The 23,055-nt window shown below is 36.5% G+C and overlaps 1 protein-coding gene across 1 annotated transcript in view; it reads left to right on the forward strand.

Annotated features, from left to right (window-relative positions):
- The window catches only part of ANOS1 (anosmin 1), a 139,591-nt gene that overhangs the window by 105,368 nt on the left and 11,168 nt on the right, over positions 1-23,055 (forward strand). Inside the window, exons 9-10 of the mRNA XM_040582785.1 lie at positions 3,108-3,260; positions 21,153-21,247. Of these exons, the coding sequence (XP_040438719.1) occupies positions 3,108-3,260; positions 21,153-21,247 (248 nt within the window). The remainder of the gene's footprint in view (positions 1-3,107; positions 3,261-21,152; positions 21,248-23,055) is intronic.

Here is a 23,055-nt window from a genome sequence, read left to right on the forward strand (position 1 = left end):
CAACATTCTGATAATAAGATGTTAAAGAATATAATTTTAAATATCCTGCCCTGACTCCATTTCATTTTCCATCTATTTACGTTCTCTTGTTAAAGTACACCCCAAGTTTAAACTTTGTCACCATTTTCATAACGTAACTAGTTACTTTCACCCTAACTAATCAATTGGTATTGCTGTTGGACCCTTCTGCAAGCATATTCAGTCTGGGTACGCATAAACTATTTTAAAGTGGTTGTTAGCTGTGACAGATCTTCATATCTACAGTTGCTTCCCATATTAATGCACCAATAAGAAGAAATAGGCCTAATTATCCTTCTTTTTACCATATGAAAATAATTTTTACTACTTTTTTGGGCCATCTTAAGAGACAGCAGAAGGCCAAGTTTTCATCTTTTGAACACACTGAGTCTTTACTTGAAATCCATACCAAAATACGAGCTTGAATCTTCACAGTGTGTACATAAGGCAAATTTGTGTTAAATCCTCTGTGAAGCCCAATGTGAGTAAGAGTTTCTGCCCTTTCCATACTGGCTTTCCTAGAGATTGCATGTGTGCGTTCTGTCATCCCCTAGAATAGTGGCCAAGGCTGCAGGACTGTGCATGATATCAAAAGCTTCTTTGAGTTACTGCGTTTAGTTTTCCTTTCTTTTTTATATGTACACAGGAGATGTAACAGAAGAAACACTATGATGGGAACTGGGTGTTTCAATTCCAGTACACTTAGCCACTGAGCTCAACTAGAAGGGTGTCATTGGGATTTATGAGAGATGTTCTAATTTTGCTGATTTTTTGGTTTGGTTTTTGTTTTTGGTTTTGCTTTTTTTTTTCTTTTCTTTTTTTCTTTTTTTTTTTTTTCCTTTTTTTCCTGCAAAGCACACTTTGCTGGATAAGCAAAAATTTCAGGGGTTTTTTTTACATGTATCCCACCCCTTGGTTGTCTTCTCTCTTATAATTAGAAGTTTCTATGAAGTTCTGGTTCTCAGTACTAAACTTCAAGATGTTTAGTTTTCAGTCCAGTCACCTTGACTGGCATTTCATGAGATTACGTTGCAACTCTGAGAAAGAACATGTAACTGAGTTTACATCAGATTGGCAGAAGGAATAATCAACCGACTGATGTTTATCAGGCTTTTTTGCTAGTCCTGATGTTAGGTCAGATCATCATAGTCTTTAAACATGATAGTAAATAAAGACTTTCTATAACAAAACCCCTCTAAACTGGATCTGAGTAATGGGAATTGGACTGTATTGGTTTTGGTGCCATTCTGTGCTTACTCTGAGAAACCCTTTCAGTGGTAGTGCTGTATCAACGCTCCATGGCCTCTCTAATGGTTTGTCTCTCATGGTCTATATCACCAATAGGTTTGTGGTGGCAGAGGACGGGTTTTGTTTCATTTTTCCCCCTACAAAACATTGTGTTTTTCAGAATCTGATGCAGATCACATCTGACTTCTTACTTACAAATCCTCTACCAACTGGAGTTCATTTACCTTATAACTCACGTGTGACTGGTGGTTTTATCATTTTCTGTCCATTCCAGTGGCACCCTTTTCCTACCATTGTCATAGCTAGATCTAAATTCCTTCCACAATTTTGCTTGGATAATATGTCCTCTCCTTGATTTTTTTACTTCAGAAAACAGTCCATCAGTAGTTTCAGTGAAGGTCTGCTATCTATTAATTTGTAATCTGTCTGCTGTCTGTCTAATCTGTATAGACTTTCTAATGCTTGTGCTTTATTTCGCTTTATTGTGGTGACCTTTTTAGGACTGAAGGGTTCATTAATTGTATTGTTTTTTAAACCAGAGTAATACTGTACTAAAAGCAATATTTTTATTTACTCATATACTTCAAGTATTTGTCTGTTAAGTTCAAGTTATAAACGTCCATTTAGTTAACAAACAGTATTTTCTTTTTGATTGTAAATCAGTGCCTGCAAGAACTGGAATACATATTTGGTTTACAGTAGAGTACTTCAATAATTTTATAGATGAATCTGAACATCCTTTCTGTTAAAGCCATAAAGTAAAGGATTCAAGATTTTTTTTGAGCCTAAATCACTGATACCATGCATTTTAGTGGATAGAGAACTCTGCTGAGAAGTGTATTTGTGCCTTTTTGGACATTTTGTTAAAAAAATAGCTTACATTGAAAAGCAAATGGAAACTACTCCTGGAGGGTATGCAAATTCATCTTCTGATTCTCACTGAAGTTAGGTACAGAGCCAGCCCGTCCTGCTTGAGGTACTTTGAGAATACTTAGAAGCAGATGGAGAAGTACGAAAAATAAAAATAAAAAAAAAAATATTGCCTGAAATATTATCTAGGACACGACACTCATGGCCTGTCTTTATTTGGGGAGTTCCATGGCCTTGGGGAAGTAGGTCCAGAAGCAACATGCCAATTTTGCTGAAGTCGCACTGTCAGTTGCTCTGCTCTCGGTGGAATTAAGCTCTGTTTCGTTAGGTGTCTGCTCCTATTGTCAGAATAGAGAGTAGTCTGTAACCCACTGAAGTAATTTAGTCCTACAGACCTCTGTGAGCTTTGACCCTGGCTCTCTGGCGTTAAATTTCCCTATACTCAGAAATATGTTGCCTCACTATATTTGTATGCTGCACTTCTAGGAAATACAACAAAACTCTCTCTCTCGATCTTTATATAGAAATATTCTGAATTGGTGTCCTGGTTTTTCTGGAAGTGAAGCAGACAGAGGACAGCAAAGCAGAGATTTAGTAAAATTAAAATACTTTAACTTGAGGTACACCTAATAGATTTAAGTTTGTAGTTCTCTCTATCACTTTTTTATTTCCTTTTAAGTGGTATAAACATTATGGTTACCTTGAGAAAGAATTTGCTTAAGTTTGGTAGTTTTACTGTGATTTAAAACAAGCAAATAAAATGTAAAATTGAGCATTTTCATATTGAAATATATTTATCTTTTTCTTTCTTTGTCTGATTTTTTTTTCCTAATTGATTTTCAGCAAATTATGTGCTTTTCAACCATTATGAAGTTTGTTCTTTATATTAATTTAATTTAGGTAGGACACTGAAATAAGATAATTTGGATTAACGATTTCAGCACTATTAACATAGTCATTATACATTGCAGAGGAACGGACATCTTCTGCTGGGAAACCCCAGAAAGGACTGGTAGATCCTTACCCAACTTTTCAAAGAAGAAAAACGACTCGTTTTCTTAAAATCGGAACGCCTTTCTATCAGGACAATCAACTTCAGGTCAAAGTCTACTGGAAGAAGACTGGTTTGTCAAATTTTTTGCTGTTTTTTCTAAGGAGGAACTCTCATCAATGCCTTAGATTTGTAGAACGTTAATATGATGAACCTTACACAATAATTTGAATTTAAATCCTATGCCCATGCTTCCACACCTTCACCTTCATGTTACAGTGAAACATTGCCTCTCCTCTTTGTGTTATATCTGTGTAAATGCCTTGCAGAAGGAAATGACATGAATTAGCTATCCAAAAATTACAGTCAGTGGTGCTGGGACACTGAATCCTCCCAGAGCTAAGATAATTTTTTGGGTAGAAATTGCTTCTGTGAAGTTTTAAATAGGGACACATAATTTGGCCTTAGCTTCCACAGAGCTTTTGCTGCTGTGAATGTTTGTCTCCCTGGAGTGTGGTTAAAGGGTCTCAAGCCCATGCAGTTCCCGGGCAGATATTGTGCTGATGCCACTGTACTATCACTTGTTGGACTTTGACAGCTGAGAAATGAGTAAGGAAATGAGTGTATATGGAAATCATGCAGTGAAGTCATAAAACCTAAACTAGTGTGAACCACAAAATTTAGAGCCGTACTGATTCAATGTTAGAACCACAGTTAGGCTTTATGCAAAACTTTATCAGTCACCTTGAATCAGAACAGGATGAATAGTTGGCCAAAACCACTGGAAAAGTCTTGAAGTTGGTTTTCTGCTAGGCTGCATGCACTTCGGTTTTTAAGAAAAATCTAACAATTTTATGTTTAAGTCTTCCAGTCTAAAGGAAAATGACATAAATTTAGTGTTCAATCAGATTCAGAAATCAAAAAATTTTCTGGTCTTGCCCTCTAGGAACATAGAGGTTATTATGCACTGCTCCAGTTTAGCCATAACAGGTTCATATGCTGTTATTTGAAAATGTGCTAATGTTTTTAGTGTTTTAACTTGGAGCAATCTACATGCATAGCACATATATTTTATGTATATATATCTCACATATATAAAATCTGTTCAATTTTTGTGTTTCATATGAAGGGCTACAAAATGAAATTTTCTTCTGGAATTTTTCAAAGAGCATTAGAAATATTTAAGGTCTTTTGGGTTTAGGTGTATGCAGCACCACCCAGAACAAGGAAAGGCTATATAATCATTCAGTTATGCTATGTAACAAAAGACTATGTCACACTGGATGGTGTGGATCGTGAGGGGTGTCCTTTGCTTCCTAGAAGTGGCTGCCTGTTTGAATGGTTACCTTTCTAGCCCTGCTATATCAAATATTTTCAAATCAAATGCTTGTGTCTCCATGAAATCTGCAAGCTTTGGCTCAGCCTGACTGCATACACATCTTAAATATCTGTTCCTATCTTGGCTATGTTAGTTTTCTTTTTTCTAGCTTTCCCCATTATATTTCATTTTGGCCTAGCTTCACGGAAAGCTGCAATAATTTAAAGTTTAAATAAAAGTTGAGGCATTTTTAAATGTGTATACTAAGGTTACCTAAAAATATATTTTTTGTTATCCAAAGTGAGATTTATATATTCTGAGCTTAGGACTGATCACCTTAAGCTTTAGCCTTCTGCCAATACGGTGTCAACTTATGGTCCAAGCTTTTTTTATTTTGTAGTCAAAAAAGAAAAGCAGGTGACTTCTGAAGCAATTAATACCACACAGCAGCAGAATCATTTTCTGGAGATACCTCTTTTCCTTAGTGAGTACAGAAGGGAGCCTAAACAATTCATTCGTAGAAGGCTTAGAGATGCCTAATGTCTCTGTGAGCTGAGGTTCAATTCTCAGCAGTCGGAAATAAATCACCTGAGGGACAGGATTCAGTGATTAGACTATGATGTCTGCCACAGGGGTAAGGGAGAGTTGTGCAACCTACAGCTGGCAAACAAGATTCAGCCCAGTGGAACAATCGATCCAGCTGCAGCTGGTTTTTGGTCAGCCTGTTTCCAGTCCTGTGACCAAAATGCTAACATCATTAGTGAAACTCAGCTTATGAATAGTTTTCCGAAGTCACTGTTATAACTTAATGGAGGAAAAAGTCATGACCAGTACAACAATATTCTTCTTGTTCCAAAGTAGATATCTTGAACTAGATGTTTACTAACTACAACGGTAACTTAAGATACTGAGCTTATAAGTAGACATTGCATCATAGATACCTAAACGGTGACATCTAAATCAGGAGCTGAATCCATATGCGTTGCATACCTGGAGGTAATATTTCTCTTAAAGGCTACAGATGCCTATAAAATGAAATAAGGTAGTCAGAATTCTCATGGTGGCTCATAGTTTGGAAATAACAGAGTTTGGAAATGGTGTAATCTCCACAATTGGAGATCCTCCAAGGCAGATATGGCACAGACCTGTTAGAAATGAGAGGGATTTACATGTGGTCACCTTGTGCCAGGGGTGGACTAATTGAGTTCCTGAGTAGCTGACTGTGAAGCTGACTCATCTTGCGTGAATCTGTGTACATCCAGTTAAATAAGGTGGACAGACACCCAGAGGTCGATTTTGGTCGCGTGCTGGGAGCAAGCTCTATCCCATGCACTAGGGTGTTTAGGATATGCCCCAGCCATGCGGTGGAAAATGCCTTCATTTTTCTCACAAAAAAAAACAGTGTTAGCAAAGGTGTGTGAAGAGGGGCAGAATATGGAAGTCTGTCACGCTTTTTTCTTTTCTTTTTTTAAAAGAAAATGTCTGTGTTCTGAGTGACAGCACTTGCAGTAACTCAGCAGGAGCCGTTGCCTCTTGTGGAACTGAAATATAGCCAGTTACCTGCTCCTGAGAAGCCAGCAGCTTCTATAAACTCTTACAGGAGTTTGGAGGTTATGTAGTACATGGATGAGGAACTGACTGTAAATTTACTAGTGACAATTTACTGCGGAGCAAGTCTGTTTCACCGTGCGAGGAGCACAGCAGGAGAAGCATATTGGCTGTGTGCTGTCTTTATGAAAGGCAGCAGTTACTGGAGCCAGCTGCGTTGGAAACTGTACCCACACATCTTTCTCCTTTACGAACTGCACAGTCTCAAGTTGTGTTTAGGGAGTTGTAGGAGGTGTAGCAGTGCAGCAACTATAATAGGAAATACTGAGAGAGAATTTACCTTAGCCTGCTCTATGGCCTCACACCTGGGCTATGTTCATTGCAGACAGATAGGCAATCAGAGTTCCCGACAGGGAATTTATCCCTTTGTCTCCTACATGGTTGGTGAAAGCAGGAGTCCCTGTTGATTGCTCTAATATTCTCATTATTTTGTAGTTTTCTATTTAAAACAACACTTTTTTGGTGGAGGAACACAGCCATTCTGTAGTCCTAAATTAGGATGTCTGACTTCAAACAAACGATCAAACAAACAAATTTAAGAAACTATCATGAAACCATGTGAAATAAGTATATTGATAATGATAAGAGTTCCCATGATATAGAAAAGATTTCAGGAAATAAAAACCTCAAACTGGAACATGTTGGACATTTGCAAATTAAGCAGAATTTCAGTTGGTTGTGGCAATTTTTGCTTTGTCTGGTTTGGTTGTAAAGGTTTTTTGTGCTTTTTGTGATAGACTTCATGGTCCTAACAAGAGATGGTTACGGTGGTGATGAAATTAATACATTATTTAGATCCTGGATTTTTTTTTAGGATAAACATGTTTAAACCAATATGTTATGTTGACACAGTTTCTTTTAGCTGTAATGAAAACTTTTAACAGTTACTGCAACAGCAATCTTTCTTTTAGTAAGAATAATGTTACTAATTTTCTGTTTTCTGCTCAGAATTTTTGTTGTATTTCTGATTTCAGTGGTTGTACAATTCTATGCAAACCTCAGATTTTTTTATTTTCTCCAAAACTAAGATGTCTCTACAGATGTGTTTTTTACTGCCTCACATCACAGCACACCACAGATTACAGAAACAAGAAGAAGGAAAGACCTGTGTGGATTTCTTATACCACTTAAGGAAAGGCAAAGATGTTACACAAATATGTTCCTAAGGCTGTTTTAGATTATCAGTCCCTTTGTTAGCTGAAAAATTGTTTTGCTTTTGAATTTGAACCATTTCACTCTGTCTAAAAAGGACAAAATAGATCAGAATCGTAGAATAATTTAAATGGGTTAGAAGGGACATCTGGAAGTCAGCTGGTCCCACCATCTGCTCAAAGTAAAACTAACTCTGAAGTTAAATTGCTCAGTCCTATCTTTAAGGCCCTATAACACATGTTGTTATTGTTTTATGAATGACATGGAATTCGTCCTCTATGAATACCAGGCTGCAGGGGCCACCTAGGTTTATTGCAGTGTACCTTAGGATTTCCAGAAGGCACGGTGAAGTCTCTTGACATTCAAAGATAGTTCTTCCATCACTACAGAGATGTATTCCTCAGTGTCATTTGCAGATGTGCCTCTAGGAAGCCAGTGAAAGAACACAATGATGACATCAGGGCTGAAGCTCTTGTCTTTGTAGCATCTCTCTGAATCGAATTCATCAGACCTCAGTCCTGTGCAGGATCTGCAATAGGGCGGGTGTTGCAAACTACTACTGAACTGGCTTTATTATACAGTAGAGAAGTGAGCACTTATCAGTACTCAGAAACTGAACAGCGTTTGAGTTAAATCCTGAGTAAGTGGATGGAAGATCCTATTTCCATATATATGCTCATAATGTGCCACAGTTGGGTAGGAGGAAAGAGTTATCTAGACCTGGTTTTCAAGTGTAATTTCTTAAGTCCCATTAGCTTCAGTAAGCATGAGGTATGAATGGAATGTAGGATCTGGACTTTACATCAAAATAAAGCTCTTTCTGAAATCTTTCAGTTTGAATGCTTTGGTATGATGGCAATAATAACTTTACTTCAGGATGTATGCTAGCAAAATACCTCCACACGTCAAGCAGTACAAGGTGCTTAGCAAATGCACATAATTTTGCTAGGCAAAGTCATCACAAAAGCATATTGCAATTATATGAATACAATAGCTTCTTTCTGAAAGAAGAAAATGTCTTTCACTTGCTGCCTCTGACTTAGGCCTGGGATTAGAGAAACACAGTACATTCCTTAAACAGCATGAATCCCACTTTTGTAAATGGAAAGAAAAACTTGCTTGTGGCCAGTTTTTTTGGCCATCTCGACTGTGAAATTAGAAATTATGTGCTATTTATGTCAAATAGTGAAGTCGATATAAACAAGTCACTTTTAACTCCTCGGTGCTGGAGTCACAGAGTACCATCCATTAACAAGAATGGATGCACTCTGAACTCCCTACTTAGATAAGTTACTTAGGATAAATAAGATCCTCAGTATCTTATACAGTAATCAAGACTGAAAGTGTGAAAATAAAAAGATCCTTGTGTTTCCTCTGCTCCTCAGTGGATTAGCAACTAGAAAGCTGAGGTTTTGGACTTCAGCTGAAAAGCCTTCAAGCTGCTGCAAATTAGTGTATGAAAATAAGATACTTCCCACAGATGGAAAAAAAGTTATTCTTTATGAACTCACTGCATTAATTCTTATCACTTGCTGCAATAATACATGAAAATATTAGTATGTAGTTTAGTATGATGATTTCTTTCCAATGCAACATGTCACAATATTGTCTAACCCATTACTGTGCCTCCACTACTATTTTCTTAGTGCCTGTTATTTGAGGATAATGTAACTCTCCTTGTTCAGGTAAAGCTTTAGTATACTTCACATTTCTTTGAATGAAGTCTTTGTACATTTATATCCCACTGTTTAAATTAAACATTTAAAGTACTGCTAGATATTTAAAATCAATATATCTGCCTCTTGGTTTTGCTTAAAAAGACAAATATTTAAAATACATTAAGACTTGGCTTCAGCCTTCTTTCTTTGTGTTTCTGGTAAATGCTAAAGCAGAAAAAAAAAAGAACACTTAAGGCAGGGAGTGGCAAAGAATCCTCCATTGTCTGATAAATCAACCAAACAAGAATAATGAATTAAATTACAGTGAAGAATAAAATGCAAGGCAAGGCAAAGCAAACAGAAAGCTGGCATGAATGCTTTTAAAACCAGATCTTAGGAAAACAAAATTAACTTTCACTTAGTTCAGGGAGATAAATGAAGTGACTGTATGTGCTGACTCTTTGTTTGCAATAAGGTATTTCATACGCAGGTTTTAAAATAATTGAAAGCTTTCCCCATGTTGTCCAATGGTCCTTTCTTGTGCAACTAAAGCCATTGAAGTTAATGAAACCCTTCAATGCCAGTTGGAATTTCTAGATGTTATTGTAAAGAATTCAGCAGTTGTTGCTTAACACTAATGAATTATTTAGTTCAATGTTAACTGTTGCGCTAGGAAGATCAGTGTTTGAGCAGCTGGCCTTTTTCTAATTATCAATATTTAAGCAGTAAAATATTTGTACTTGAAGGTATCACTATGGTCCAGGTGGTTTTCTTTGAACAAGACCTTGCTGTTAGTTGTAGTGAAGTATACACCAATATATGTATTGCCCTCATACTTCCATGTGAATACAGAGATACTAGTATGTATAATGTGCATTTGTATTTAGGGATTTAATTAGTAAAGCTGGCCTCAAGCACAGGAATCTTTGACTAGATCACCTTTTTAGAAATTCACCAGTAAACATCGTATAATTTGCCTTTCCACATGTGCTACAGCTGACTCCAATGCCTGTAACCTGTGGGCTTTCCCAGCATCCTGCCTGGGGAGGTAGGGAATGTTATCAGCTTTAACAGTTGGGAGAAATTATTCCAGAGTTAAAAGAATATCCTTTCAGAAGCATCCTCTCTATGTGATTCCTACTCCTCCCTGACTTCGTCTTACATAGCCCTAGGGTAGTTCCACGAAAAAGCTCTTTGCCTTTTTGCTGCTTGGAGAGAATGAAAAGGGGAGCATCTGACCATCTCCAGTTATGTTTATTGTACTTTATAAACTGGCTACAGGACTCTATTTGGTTTACATCTGGTTTATGTCCAAATGTGTATTGTTATCAATACTTAAAATGTTGCTGGTGGGAGTCATGACAAACATCAACAACAAATACTACGATTTGGTAGAGCAGATAGTGTGCAACTTCTCAAATAGTATGCAGTTGTTCAGTGGGACAAATAATAAAGTTTTAAAATCACATTTACAATAGTAGCAACCTCAGTGGCACCTCTCCTGCGAATGGGACAGTATCGGGGATTCTTTTCAAGGTCACAGTTTACTGTATTTCTTTGTTTCCGCTGGCAAAACAGAAAATCATTACTGATTGCCTCTCACTTGCTTCCAAACCTCCATACTTTCCAGGGTAGGTGGTTAAAGCTGTTAGTATGAAAGACTTAGGGGCAAGTCTGCCCAATGTTTAGTCCCAGGAATGTGTTTGGAACTGATGCAAAGTGTGCCAGGAGATCGAGGATCACAAGCCAAATCAGAGCTACACACTGTGGTCCCAGAGCTCAGACAGCACAGAAGACTGATTTTGCTTAACAGGTACCCACTGATGTCAGCTGAAGGCAGATAGTGGCTGTGCTGGAGTGGTTTGGTCCAGAACATTCATCAGACTCGATCTAACACTTTGTATGGTTGATGCACTTAATGCTTCATTTTAAAATTTAAATAGTGTGTGCTGTTCACAAGCCTGAATTGTACTCCAGGATGCCTTTAGTAATTGTGGAAGCATATTTAATTTGGCTTAATTTATACATTTTAAAAAAGTCATCTTTTTATTCTGAAATACAAATTTAAGCTTGATTTCTTTTGAATTTTGTTAAAAGATTAAGTAGAAATGTAATTGCAAATTCCCTTGTCTATAAGTGCAATCTAAAGATAGATCATCGTTATGTGGGCTGAGTACCTACAGTCAAACTGCAGATACACATTTAATATTCCATTACAAAGTAATTTATCAAGACTTAACTCACTGCAAGGCATTAAAAAAAATTAATTGGTCAACTAATAAACTCTTACCTGATTTTTAATTCTTCAGGGAAAAATTTTTTTTCAACAACACCATCTTTATGTACCTTCAGTAATACCTGCCTACCCATTACACAATTTTCTACATTTCTAATTACTTCTTGAGTATTACCACAACCTGTAAAGTTAATAATTTTAATAACAGATACAGAACTTTTATATATATATTTAGTGTCTGTAAAATTGTAAGTGGCAATGTCTGTTATTAGGCAGTCTAAATAACTGAGGGATAAAATGGCAGGCTTTTTACCGTCCAGTTCTTCCCCTCCTTTCCCTAAACTGTATCACTACATCACATTCTGTCAAAGCTTTGTCTTAAATGCTCACACTATCATACCTGGAACAATCCTGCCATTACTAGTGTGAGTAAAAAGATCCTGAGGTACTGCAATGTAGCAAGATATTTTTCATTAGCTGTGGACTAATAACTGCTCATGAGTGCTCTCTTAGCTTGCCTAAATTCTGAAGTAAAATATGTAGCTTATGATCCAGGGGAGGTTAAGCTATCAGCAGGTAGTCATCATGCTTATAGTGAAGGTGGTTTAAACTAACGAGTGTCCTCTTGTAAATTGGGTCAGTTTTCCTCCACATGCCTCTTTTTAACCTGTATTGTTTAACTAGCCTAGTTTATAAGGTGTCTACAAAACCAGTTCCATAAACACCTCGGACAGGGAATGAGACTGGACTGTTTGAGTGAGTAACTAGAGTTGGAGGAAAAGACACCAAAAAGGGTATCTGACATTGAAGTTATAATCTCAATGTAAAGATGTCACATGTGTGCAATTGATGAATAATGAGTTCTTAAACACCAGTTCCTTTTACTCCTGTGACCGTAAACTGAATATAAAAATATCCATAGCAGTCTAGACCAAAGGTCCATCCCAACAGGTTCTTGTCAGTGGCCAAAAGCAAATCCAAGGGAACATAAGAATAGGCCAAGTATATAATGATACTTCTGCAGGTTATTGTCCCAGCTTCAAACAACTTCTAGCTCATGGGATTTCCTGAGCCCAGTGTGATTTCACTGTATTTATTAACTTTGGATTCAATTCTCCTTCATGATAATATCCAGTGTCTCACCAGGGTCACATAAAATTTGGGCATCTGAAACATCCCACATTATGGAGTTGCAGAGTTTTAAGTGCTTGTTCTGTGAAGAACCTTTTTTTTTTTTCCTTCTCTGAAGCCACTTCCTTTAGCTTCATTTGAGTACTAATTCTTACAGTGGAGACACAGAAAACAGTCGAACTCTGTTCACCCTATCTGTATGCACATGATTTTATAGATATTTGACCTGCGCTTGCTGTGTTCTTTTTCTTGTAGACTCAGTAGTCTTAGAATCTGCATATTAATGACATTATCTTTATGAATAAAAATTCAGCAGAGCAAGATGCTGGTATGGCATGGCATGATGCATACCATGAAAGTCCAGTTTGGGAACTTGACGGAGCATTTTTCATGCATGCAAACTCACCTGTACGGCTTTTGCATAGGGTATGAGAGAGAAGGCAGTAGCAAGTGCACCTCTGCGTCTCCTCCCACTGCAGATTTAGGGGTAAAATGGGTCTGTACCTTAATTCTGGAACTGGGAAGTTCCAGATTACCTACCATCAATATAGCCTCCCCACCTAAAAGAGCATTCAGGTTTGTCAAAGTTACACAGAAGGCTAAAGTTAATGATAGAGTACCTAGTGACATTTTCAATAGATGTATAATCATAGTAAGCCTTGGACTTGTTTGCTTGGGTTTTTTGCTTTTTCATTAAATTCAAGTTTTGGATGCTTAGATACCTTTGAAAATCTGGCTGTGACGGAGTAACGTGGGAAGCTTCTGTTCATGCTACAAGCAGCTATTGTGAGACTGGGAGCTTACAAGAGGCAAATTTCCTTGTAATAGAAACCCAGAATGAGATACTGTTGAACTCACTTTGTATAGGATGTTGTGTGAGGGTAGAGGTAATCCGTCTTAGAGATGATCCCAAACTTAAATCCCTCAGTATAAACATCTTTAAACCTTGAGGGTTTCTAGGTCTAGATATTGATACAAATACTGTGGCCCAGGCCTGTCTTTAAATCGTACACTAATTGTTAATATACTTTTTGGAAAGGCTTATCATTGTACTATACAAAGAATGTGTTCTATAGAAAGAAAGTTTGTTTTAAATGGCATAATGTGGGAAACCAAATCTTTGTGATTTAATCGATACTGCTTATATTCCATGTAAGAGCAGGAAACAGTATAGTTTGCCTTGTTAGGAGCTGTTTATTGAGTTAAGTTGAAATGTTAACTGAGGGTTTTGGTGTTTATTTTAATCATACTGCTTGAATAGGCGATTATTAAAAAGTTATTTTTCTCAGAGGTGTCATGAATACCATGAATTTCATAACCAAACATTTGACACTTTGGATTTTTTTTTTTTCTCTTTTTTTTTTGTACCACTGGGTGAATCAATGCACAGGCAGCTTAAGAGCCAGAGCTGTTTTCATTTCATTTTTTTTAAGAGAAACTTAACTAAAATGCATGAGACAGAACACATTGACAACATAGTTTGTACATGGAAAAGAGGAGTGCAGAGGCTCACAGTGCATTACTGCAGCAATGCAGCATTTTATCATTAGTTGAAGGTAAATTGTGTTTACCTATGTATCCTAGGACTGATAACTCTACATTTGCTAAACTGAAATAAGTAAAATAACACTTGTTATTCTATCACTATTTCTTGTCCTGTCATAAGCTTCAGATTGCAAATGTTGGCAAGAAATGCTGTGATTCAGAGAGGCATAGAATGGCTCGTGAGCCAATATGTGAAGAAATAGATAAGTGTAATGATCAAGTATTGACTGAGATCATGTTTTGCTTCTCTGCTGTAAGCTGAAGTGTTACTTCCTAACCCGTTTTTCAGTCATGCTATTATTACGGTGCAATAAACACCATGTGGATCACTTTATACTAATCGTGTCTTCAAAACTGAAGCAACTATTAGTAAATAACACTGCTTTGTTTATTCACTTGGATTTTGCCCATATTTAAGCCTTCCCTGCATATTTTTCAGAACCTTTCCAGCAACTGAGTTTTAGCAGAAAAAGTGTTTATGGAAACTTGCATATTGTAGAACTCTGTGTTGACATGGAAGAGAATGTTGGCCTGATAAACAGATGAGCACAAGCCTGACAGAGAAGAAGACACTTCTTCGTAGTCTGTCTCAACTATTTGCATAATAGTTCTTGGTATGGAAATACAGGCAGGTTATGGGGCAGAGCAAGCACTGCTGCTCATCCTTCTGCCAGGATGGCGGGTTGGAAGCAGTGCTGTCTTGTATTAGATCCACAGTTTTAAATGTGTATCAGGGGTTACGTACTGGGAGAAGATAGAGCAGGAACGTTTCTTCAAGAAGCCTTTGACTTGTACACAGCTTTGGGCACTTCAGAGATGATAAAATGTTTTTCTTTATGCAAGGCATCATATATTTCACTGTTTACCATTGTGACTTCTATATTTACCGTATCACAGTTTCACCATTCAATACAGTGAAATTTTTTTTTTCCTGAATGGTGTGTTGTTTGACATAGGATTTATACAGAGCTCCTCAAAATCATACTATAACTTTGTTGTAGAAAAATTTAATCAAGCTTATAGATGCTGACACATGTACTTTGTGTGCGTGAAGAGATTCTGTCCTGTGCTGTGATATTAAATATAAAATCTTTACCCCTTGCTATAACCTATTTTTAGAGCAATAGTGCTGCAAGACACATGATCCAGAAAGGAAATAGCTTAATTTTGCTGTATTTCCTTCTTCCTATTAGTCTAAGACAATCAAAGACATGTTCAATATTGTCTTTTGCCTATAGTTTGTATGTCATTAGTGTCTTGATCTTGGTGGATACTAAACTTACTGGCCTGATCCATTAGCTACCCTTAACTGTCGGAGTCAACATGACTGTTCATATGCTTAAGCACTTTGAATCAGGGCCAGAGTGCTCAGCAGCTTGTAAGATCATACCCCAGTATGAGAAGAAAAATAAAAACCATGTGGCCAGTCACAAATACTCATTGCAGTTTGCTGTATAGAAATATCAGATTTAACAATACATAATAAATCCAGATTTGGGTTTAGCTACGTGCAGAACAAATTCTTTCAGTAATTTTCTTACTGAATCTCTTCACAGAAATCTGTCTCCTTATGGCATTGTGTTTGAACAAAGGTTAGGTTTGAATGAAGACAGCAGGTTTACATATGGCTAATTATCTTCTAAACTTTGATAACTCCTTTTGACGCACAACATATTAATTATATGTATATATTATGGAGGGAGTCAGTTTGCTGAGGTAATGACAAAAAATACAGAACGCCATTTCCTTTTTTACTGAAATACTCATTTGACATGTGCTTGTTATTTATATTAAATAAATACTTTCATGCTGCCAGGTAAAGGTTTTCATATATGTCTTATCCTATAATCTTTGCTTTTTCACCGTATTTTATTCTAATTGGAAAATCTATCAGAGACTGCTTGTTAATTACTTCAAATCCTGTCATGATACAGAAATCAGCTTGATGTTACTGTGTTTATTGATGCCAGACATTTTTATTGTAATTAAGCCTTAATTTGAGCTGCTGTTGTTGAACATGTCTGCTCTGAAATCTTGTTTTCCAGCAAATAATATTTGATTTTTCTTTCTAATAAGTTATTGTAATTTGTTTGCCTGCATAGTAGTGCTGTCACAGCTAACATTAATCGGCATTTTTATACCAAATTGTAGCAACCCATCATCCAACAAGCACCCATCAAACAGAATAATACACAGCTCTAGAGCTGATACACTTTTACAGCAGAGACTGTTATTATCGTGACTTGACAGGGATGGAACAGAGGTAACGAGTCGTGAAGTGCTTTGCTTAAGGACCTGCAGCAAACTAGTGGCAGAACTAGCCCCAGTTCCCAAAACAGTCTTGCAGTTTTCTTGCTGTGGGTCACAGGAATGCAAAGAAATACATACCTCTTGAATCTGCCGATCTGCTTACCTGGTCTCCTGAAGTGACAGGAGGTTGTTGTCTTATTGGTGGCGTTGGGTTGTGTGAACAAATTTCACTGCTGTTCCTGCCCACGCTATGCCAATTTTCTAGCTACAAGCAGACTCCGGTTCCTCATGATTGTCCTGTTGGCACCCTTCTGCAACAGTAATTGCAATATAAAGCAGAGAAAAGTATTTGAGGCAAAGAAAGGAGCTGTCTGCTGTAACATGGTAGAAAAAAGGAACCACAGTAGATGAAATTATTCACGTGGCTGGCAGTAATGGAAACGTACAGCAGAACAGAAATGTGGAAAACATTGGCAAAGATGAGAAAGATCACTTTTTATTTAGTTTATTTTTAATAAACTGTAGAGCCATTTAAACCAGAAGTTCCAGCTGGAGAAACTGCAGTTACCTGGCATTGTGTTGAGTGATTTTTCTGAATGGGTCTCAGAGCTTCAGATGCTGCGGGGAGATCACGAGATTTAGCAATTGTAGAATATAGGCATAAGGTATTCCTATTAACCGTCGTGCAGCCATGGCTTAGGATGTGTAGCAGTACTTTTAGGCAAAACTATACAATCTGAGATGCTTAAATCATGCATATGAACTTGAACTTTTCAAAATGGCAAACAGATGTATTTGGCATTGGTATTCATAGGATTTTGAGCTGCTTGTGCAGCTTGTAGCTACAGAATAGGTGCACATTTCCCCCCAGAAAAATCTGAAATATATTTATTTATTTGTATTAAAATGGAGCTAAAGGGTTTGCGTTGGGAAGAGGGAGAAAGAAGATAAATCTGGCAAAAAATGTCTTCCTAAACACAATCAGTAGAGAAACAGCTTTGTGGAGATACTCGTATGAAATTAAAGGTGTTTTGGGATGAAAGATAAGAGGGAGGAAATAAAAACAGATATCTTTTCAACATGATTTAGAGCATCCCCTGATCAATAAATTTCTAGTTAGAGATTTAAGATATCTGTCTCAGAAAGTTAGCTGCATACCTTTGTTCAGCAAAATAGCTGAGCATATGTGGAGTTTTAAGAACATGCTCATGTGGTGTCTGTGTGGGAATGTTTTCTTAAGTCTACGAACTCATTCTGTACTTCAGAAAATTTAAAGTTCATAGCCAAAATAATTAACGTTAGCTATTAGTTTATTTGAAAATATTAGTTATGTGCAACTGCCTGAAAGATACAAAAACCTATAGCTTGGGCAGCTGGAGGTCATTTCCATGTCAGTAACTTAAAGATTTTTTTAAAGTAATTTTCATAGTAACTTAAAGATTTTTTTTAAAGTAATTTTCATGCTTTGCCCTTTTGTTTCTTTTTTTTTTCTCCTTTTTTTTAATTTAAAGAAACTTGAAAATAAAAGTAATTTTTTTAATAACCTGTCTACTGTAACAGTCCTTTAAGGAGTTCTTCTTGCTTAAATGTCTATTCTGTTGACTAATTTCACAAGCCTAGAGCTGTTGAAATGAGTGCTAGCACTTAGTATGTCCTTCAAGTTCAGTGTTTCTGTACAAATATTTTGTGCTCTGGGAAATATGAATGCTCGCTGTTTGTACAAGCATTAGTCTTTTTAGTGTTAAATGGTATACCTTCTAACCGTGAGAACAATGAAGTTATAAAGCTTTATAAAGACTCCTAATTAGAAGTACAGAGTCAAGACAACTCCAAACTATTAAGAGGACATTGATTATATACAAAAAAGGCTTTTTACTATGACATCTGAAATATCAGGGAACCATATTGAAGGAGTCTGGCTGTTTCTTTTCATTGTTATGTACCTCTTCTAGAACAGATAGCAGAACTTTTTGATAAAAGTGACCGAATCAGTCTCATTAGATACAGAATATTCTGTTAATATTAACTACTCAAATGACTTTTCAGAAAAATACGTGGCTGTGGGTTACGATATATTAACCTTAGCTGGGCTTAGTTCAGGACACATTAGCTCTGGTGGTAGTGGCTGACATTCAGCAAGACTGCAGCTTGGACAGCTTGTCCAGTATCTACCACTGAGTTTGCAATAGACAGCTGAAAACAAAAATCCAAATAAAATTGTTGTAGTGATCTTACTAGGAGAGTGTATATTTCTGAAGGGAAATCCAGGAGAAGCTTTTCTTCTGCATGTGCTGTAAAGACAAAATCAGATGTGTAATGTTGCATAAAAGTGAAACTCTAGACCCATATACTTTAAAAGCAACTTTATAAAACAAATACACTTTTTTTTTTGTTTGTTTCCAGTCTTTTATGTGGCTTTTTAGATCATTCCACACATCTTTTCTCCTTTTACTTTTAAAAACATTGAAGATAATTTCTAAACCAGTCTTGTTATTTAATATGCATACTTCGTGCATGCATATACACTGAGTTTTTCATGCTTCTGTCTTCATTTAATCACAGAATGTCTCACCTTTCCCTATATTTGTAAAAGTTTCTGTCTCAAGTAGGAGCTATTTCCCTACTATATTTCAGTTTTGCAATGAAATTGCTCTGGATTTAGACCCTGACAGGACAGATATTTTAGAAGGATTAAATTTTTGTTATTGTTGTTGTTTTTACATTCTTTTTAACAAAAAGCAATTAACATGCTTATGTTCAAATCTTTTAGATTACAACAATGACAAAGGTGGAGATGAGAAGACGTTTTAGTCTTGAAAATAGAAGTTTAGGGAATTCAGAAAGGCCTTTTGTAATGAAAAGGTTTTGATAAAACTTAGCTGGTTCTGTTATGATGCATTCCAGTGTATAGCAGTTGATGTGTTTGTATATATGCATGCAAAAACCTTTTTGAAATAACTTAATTACATAATCACTAAAAAGAAAGTAAGTCCTGTCCTTTCAATATAGGTTGTTGTCAGAATACTACATGTGAGCACTATCAAATGATTGATTTGTTAATTTTGTTTAAATAAAAAAATGAAAAAGTTTATTAAAAACCATCATCCTACATTTAATGTCCCAGTTGATAGGAATGAAATAAATTTTTAACCTGTTTCTGATTTTCTAGCTCAAATACAGAGTTTATCAGAAACCACAGCTCTTTACAGATTGGTCACTGAGGGTTTGCTAGTGCAGGAGAGGAGTAGGAAGGGAGAACAGCCTGAGAGCAGAAGCTCACATAAGGAATGGAGGTGGAGTGGCAATAAAATCCGATCAGAATTCTGCTGTGCCAGGAGCTGGAAATACCAAATATCTTGGGTTTACAACATGTTTAATTACATTTTTGAATGCAGTCTTGGTAAACCTCTACACTGGTATATCTGGATGCTGAGCTGTATAGTCTCTTGATGCTTGGGATTTAGCTTTCCCCAGTTGCCCATGTGGTGATATTCAGTGACCTACCTGAGGTATATGTCTTACCCAGTTCTTGATGGCTGGATAATGACAGGGCTTAATTGGCTTGGATAATCTCTGCCAAAGAGAGAGTGATTTATGTATGGATTGCAAGTGAAAGTTACTATAAGGAAATAGCCATTTTGTAGCTTTACAAAGAGCCTTCCATCTTATATGCAGATAATTTAAAATAACAAGTTGATAATATACAATAACAGATTCCCTGTGGTTAATTGGCACAGAGTGTACATCGTTAATATAGCATGATTAATATAGCAGCACAAAGTTTTCAGGTCCCAGGAAGCTAGATGATTTGTTTGTCCATCCCAGGAGAGGGGCGCAAGCAGGTGATAGTCAATAATTGACTGAGCTGCAAGAGATGGAATCAGATGAAACCTACTTATAAATGCACTGTGAGTTTGTATCTTCATCCAATAGCACATCAAGTGGCAAAGCCCAGCAACTCAGAGGCAAGGGAAAGCACATCTATTTCTTTATTTTTCGATGAGAAGGAACAATCACAAGGCAGCAAGTTATTTCTTTATAGATTTCTTTTTGAAAAAAATAAAGTTGGGTTTCCAGATAAATCACACAAATAATTGGTATACATGTTATGAAGATACTTGCTGCAAAAATTTATTTCAAGGAGCTTCTAATCAGTCTTTTTACCGGAATACCATTTGATCTAGTTTCAGACACTACTTATTTACTCATTAGTTTACAAATCTTCCCTTAGCAGTCCAAAGCCAGATCAGCCTTTAAGGCATCAAAGGTGCTAGTCTTCCCTCCTGAAACCCACAATCAGGCACTTGACAAGAATGGCTACGTTGTACCAAGCTAATTAGTAATAACAGACAGTAATTTTGCATCCTCTGTATAAAGATAGAGGATGACCAAATCCAGAAATATCACAGGATGTATGTATTCTACCTGATGATTTTTCCTTGTTTTTTCTAATTCTTTCTTGCCCTTTGTTTTGCTTCTTTATGCAATCAGTATTAGACAAGAATCTAGAAGAGCTGGAAATTGGTTGGAAGCTTATTCTATTGATACTGCAGCAAGTTTTGTCATCGATTCTAATGGGAGCAAACACAAGCCTTTGGTATTACTCCTGTGTCAAGACTAGCATTTTATTTGGACAGATAATGAACAGGTCTTATGGTATATTCTGGAAGGAGAAAGCTCAGGGATTTACAGTGTTCTTCACATATCTTCAGGCACAGATTTCTCAAGCAGTGCCAGGCAGCAGTATTGCAATGCCCTGACAATACACACAGTCACAGGCGGCTGACACAAAGTCATTCCTGTCATTTTCAGGATGTTTAGAAGTAGCAGCATTGAGATATTTTTTTTAATGCTCAATTTAAATCCTTAATTTGTTAAAAAATGTAAGCAGCATATGCTTACATATCTGAAAATGCCAATTCACTATTTTTAAATTTATCTCCATTAGCTGATATAAGGTTTAAATTACGTAAGTGTGTAATATTTTCTCCATTCTATTAAAGGATGCTTAGGAACAAGTGAAGAACTACCAGCTCCTTCTATTTTTATCTAGAGAAGCCATAAAAGTTGCAAAGGTGAAAGCATAATTATGATACATGTCTTTTCCTCTCTTTTTATATCATTTAGATATCAGCATGAATCAATTCCAGGTCCACTGGTTACTGGAGTCTTGTGCACACAATGACACGAAGGGACTTGGGAAAGTAACAGAGATGACTTATGTAAGTCTCCATGCAGCCTGCTGCCTGACTCTGAATAGCTTCTAAGCAGCAAGAGGAAAGGATGGTTCTGTAACATAACACAGCATGCTTTATATCGTGTTTCATAGAGAACTAAGAATATTTCTTTTCAATGTTCCTCTTCAGCAAAAGATAAAAATGATGCATCTGGACTGTTTTGGTTTTGGGGTTTTTTGGTTTGGTTTGTTTTTTGGTTGGGTTTTTTTTTTTTTCAAAATTTACACTAGGCTAAAATGTTTTCTTTTTTGGGTTCTTTTTTTTTTTTGTTGGTGGTGTCATTCAGAAAACAAGAGCAGTCAAGCTTCTTAGCTAGCTACTTATCTATTTCTACAGTATATAGGACATGGAGCTTCAGCTATAATTAGTGCTGTAGGACTCTAGCACAGGGCATATACTGAACACTAATAATAGTAATTAATAAACTAGGTTTTCTTTTAGACATGCAGGTGGGTTTCACAACCCTGAGGAGAATAATGGAATAAGAAAAAAGGACCATAGGTGAAAAATACTAGACATTAAATCTGGAAGTCAGACACTTATCAGATAAGGAGAAAAGCTCTATGTAAGTACATGTCAGCCCGAATATATATTGCAGTGGCAGTTCTTCACACTCAATTTGTTGGCAATCTAATGTCATCTGTCTCTGTAACATATTTTTTGAACAACACAGTAATGTGGTTTGTGCATCACAATTGATTTAGTGTGTTACGGAGAATGGAAGAAGTTGCAAGTCACCTTTCCTTCTGACCCTGACCTATATTACCAGATCAGTTCAGTGGACTTAATGGCATGTAGAAGTAGAGTAAATCAAAACACATCATTTCTTATACAAAAGGCTGTTATCTTGTAAGATTCACTGCTTCATGGGGTCAGCAAAGCAAATATTAGGGGTCGATTAAAAAAAAATATTGTGACATAATTTTATGAGCAGTCCCAATATTTCAAGTTATGCACATTGAAGGTAGGAGAAAGTTAATATTTAAGAAGTTTATTTCCACCAGAGGTCAGGAAAGACTTTTTGTACGTCAGCCCAAAAGCATTGTGGGATTAGTTCATGTATTTCCTCTCAGTCATTTTACAGTAATTGGTCCAATTAACTTTGGGAAACTGTGTTTCTTTTGAGGAAGAAAATAATTACAAACAAACAGAAGAAGGTGCATGCTACAAAAGGTTTGGTACTGGATTTGATAGGTCAAGGTGGATAAAGGCCTGATGTTTCCAGTGTTGAGCATTTAGGTCCTGTCACAACAAATATAAACAGTCCTGTCACAATTTTAAGGAGGCGTCGAGCCTATTAGAGCACTGTCCCAGCAGGTGGAAGGCAAGAAGTCCGTTCTCAGCCCAATCTCTATGCCCCATCAAAAATGACCTTCCAAGTGAAGGTTACACTAATCCAGTTTGGGATTAGAAAAAAGAGGGAGTTATGCAGAAGAACACTGGAAAGCAGTGATTCTGATGGGAAGTAAAGATCTAAAAGGCAGTGTAAGACTTTTTTCCTTAGCCAGTAAATTTTGTTGGACATAATCACAGAAAAAAACCCAAACACACAAATATTTTTTTCGTCATAGATGATTTGTGCTAAAGCTTTCGGGGGGTGATTTTCAAAAGTACTTTAGATGACAGTAAGAATTTAGCAGGACACTTAATTTTGTGTAGTTTTCTTCTCCAGTCATTGTCTTTAAAGAAAGATTTGCACTTTGTAGTTCAGCTGCGGAGCTTTTCTTCCTGATAGGAAGGTAAAAGTAATTAACATACTAAAGCAGAAAAAAATGGATCCATAATATCATGCT

The sequence above is a fragment of the Falco naumanni genome, chromosome 2 (genome assembly GCF_017639655.2).
Source record: "Falco naumanni isolate bFalNau1 chromosome 2, bFalNau1.pat, whole genome shotgun sequence".
Classification (NCBI taxonomy): Eukaryota; Metazoa; Chordata; class Aves; order Falconiformes; family Falconidae; genus Falco; species Falco naumanni.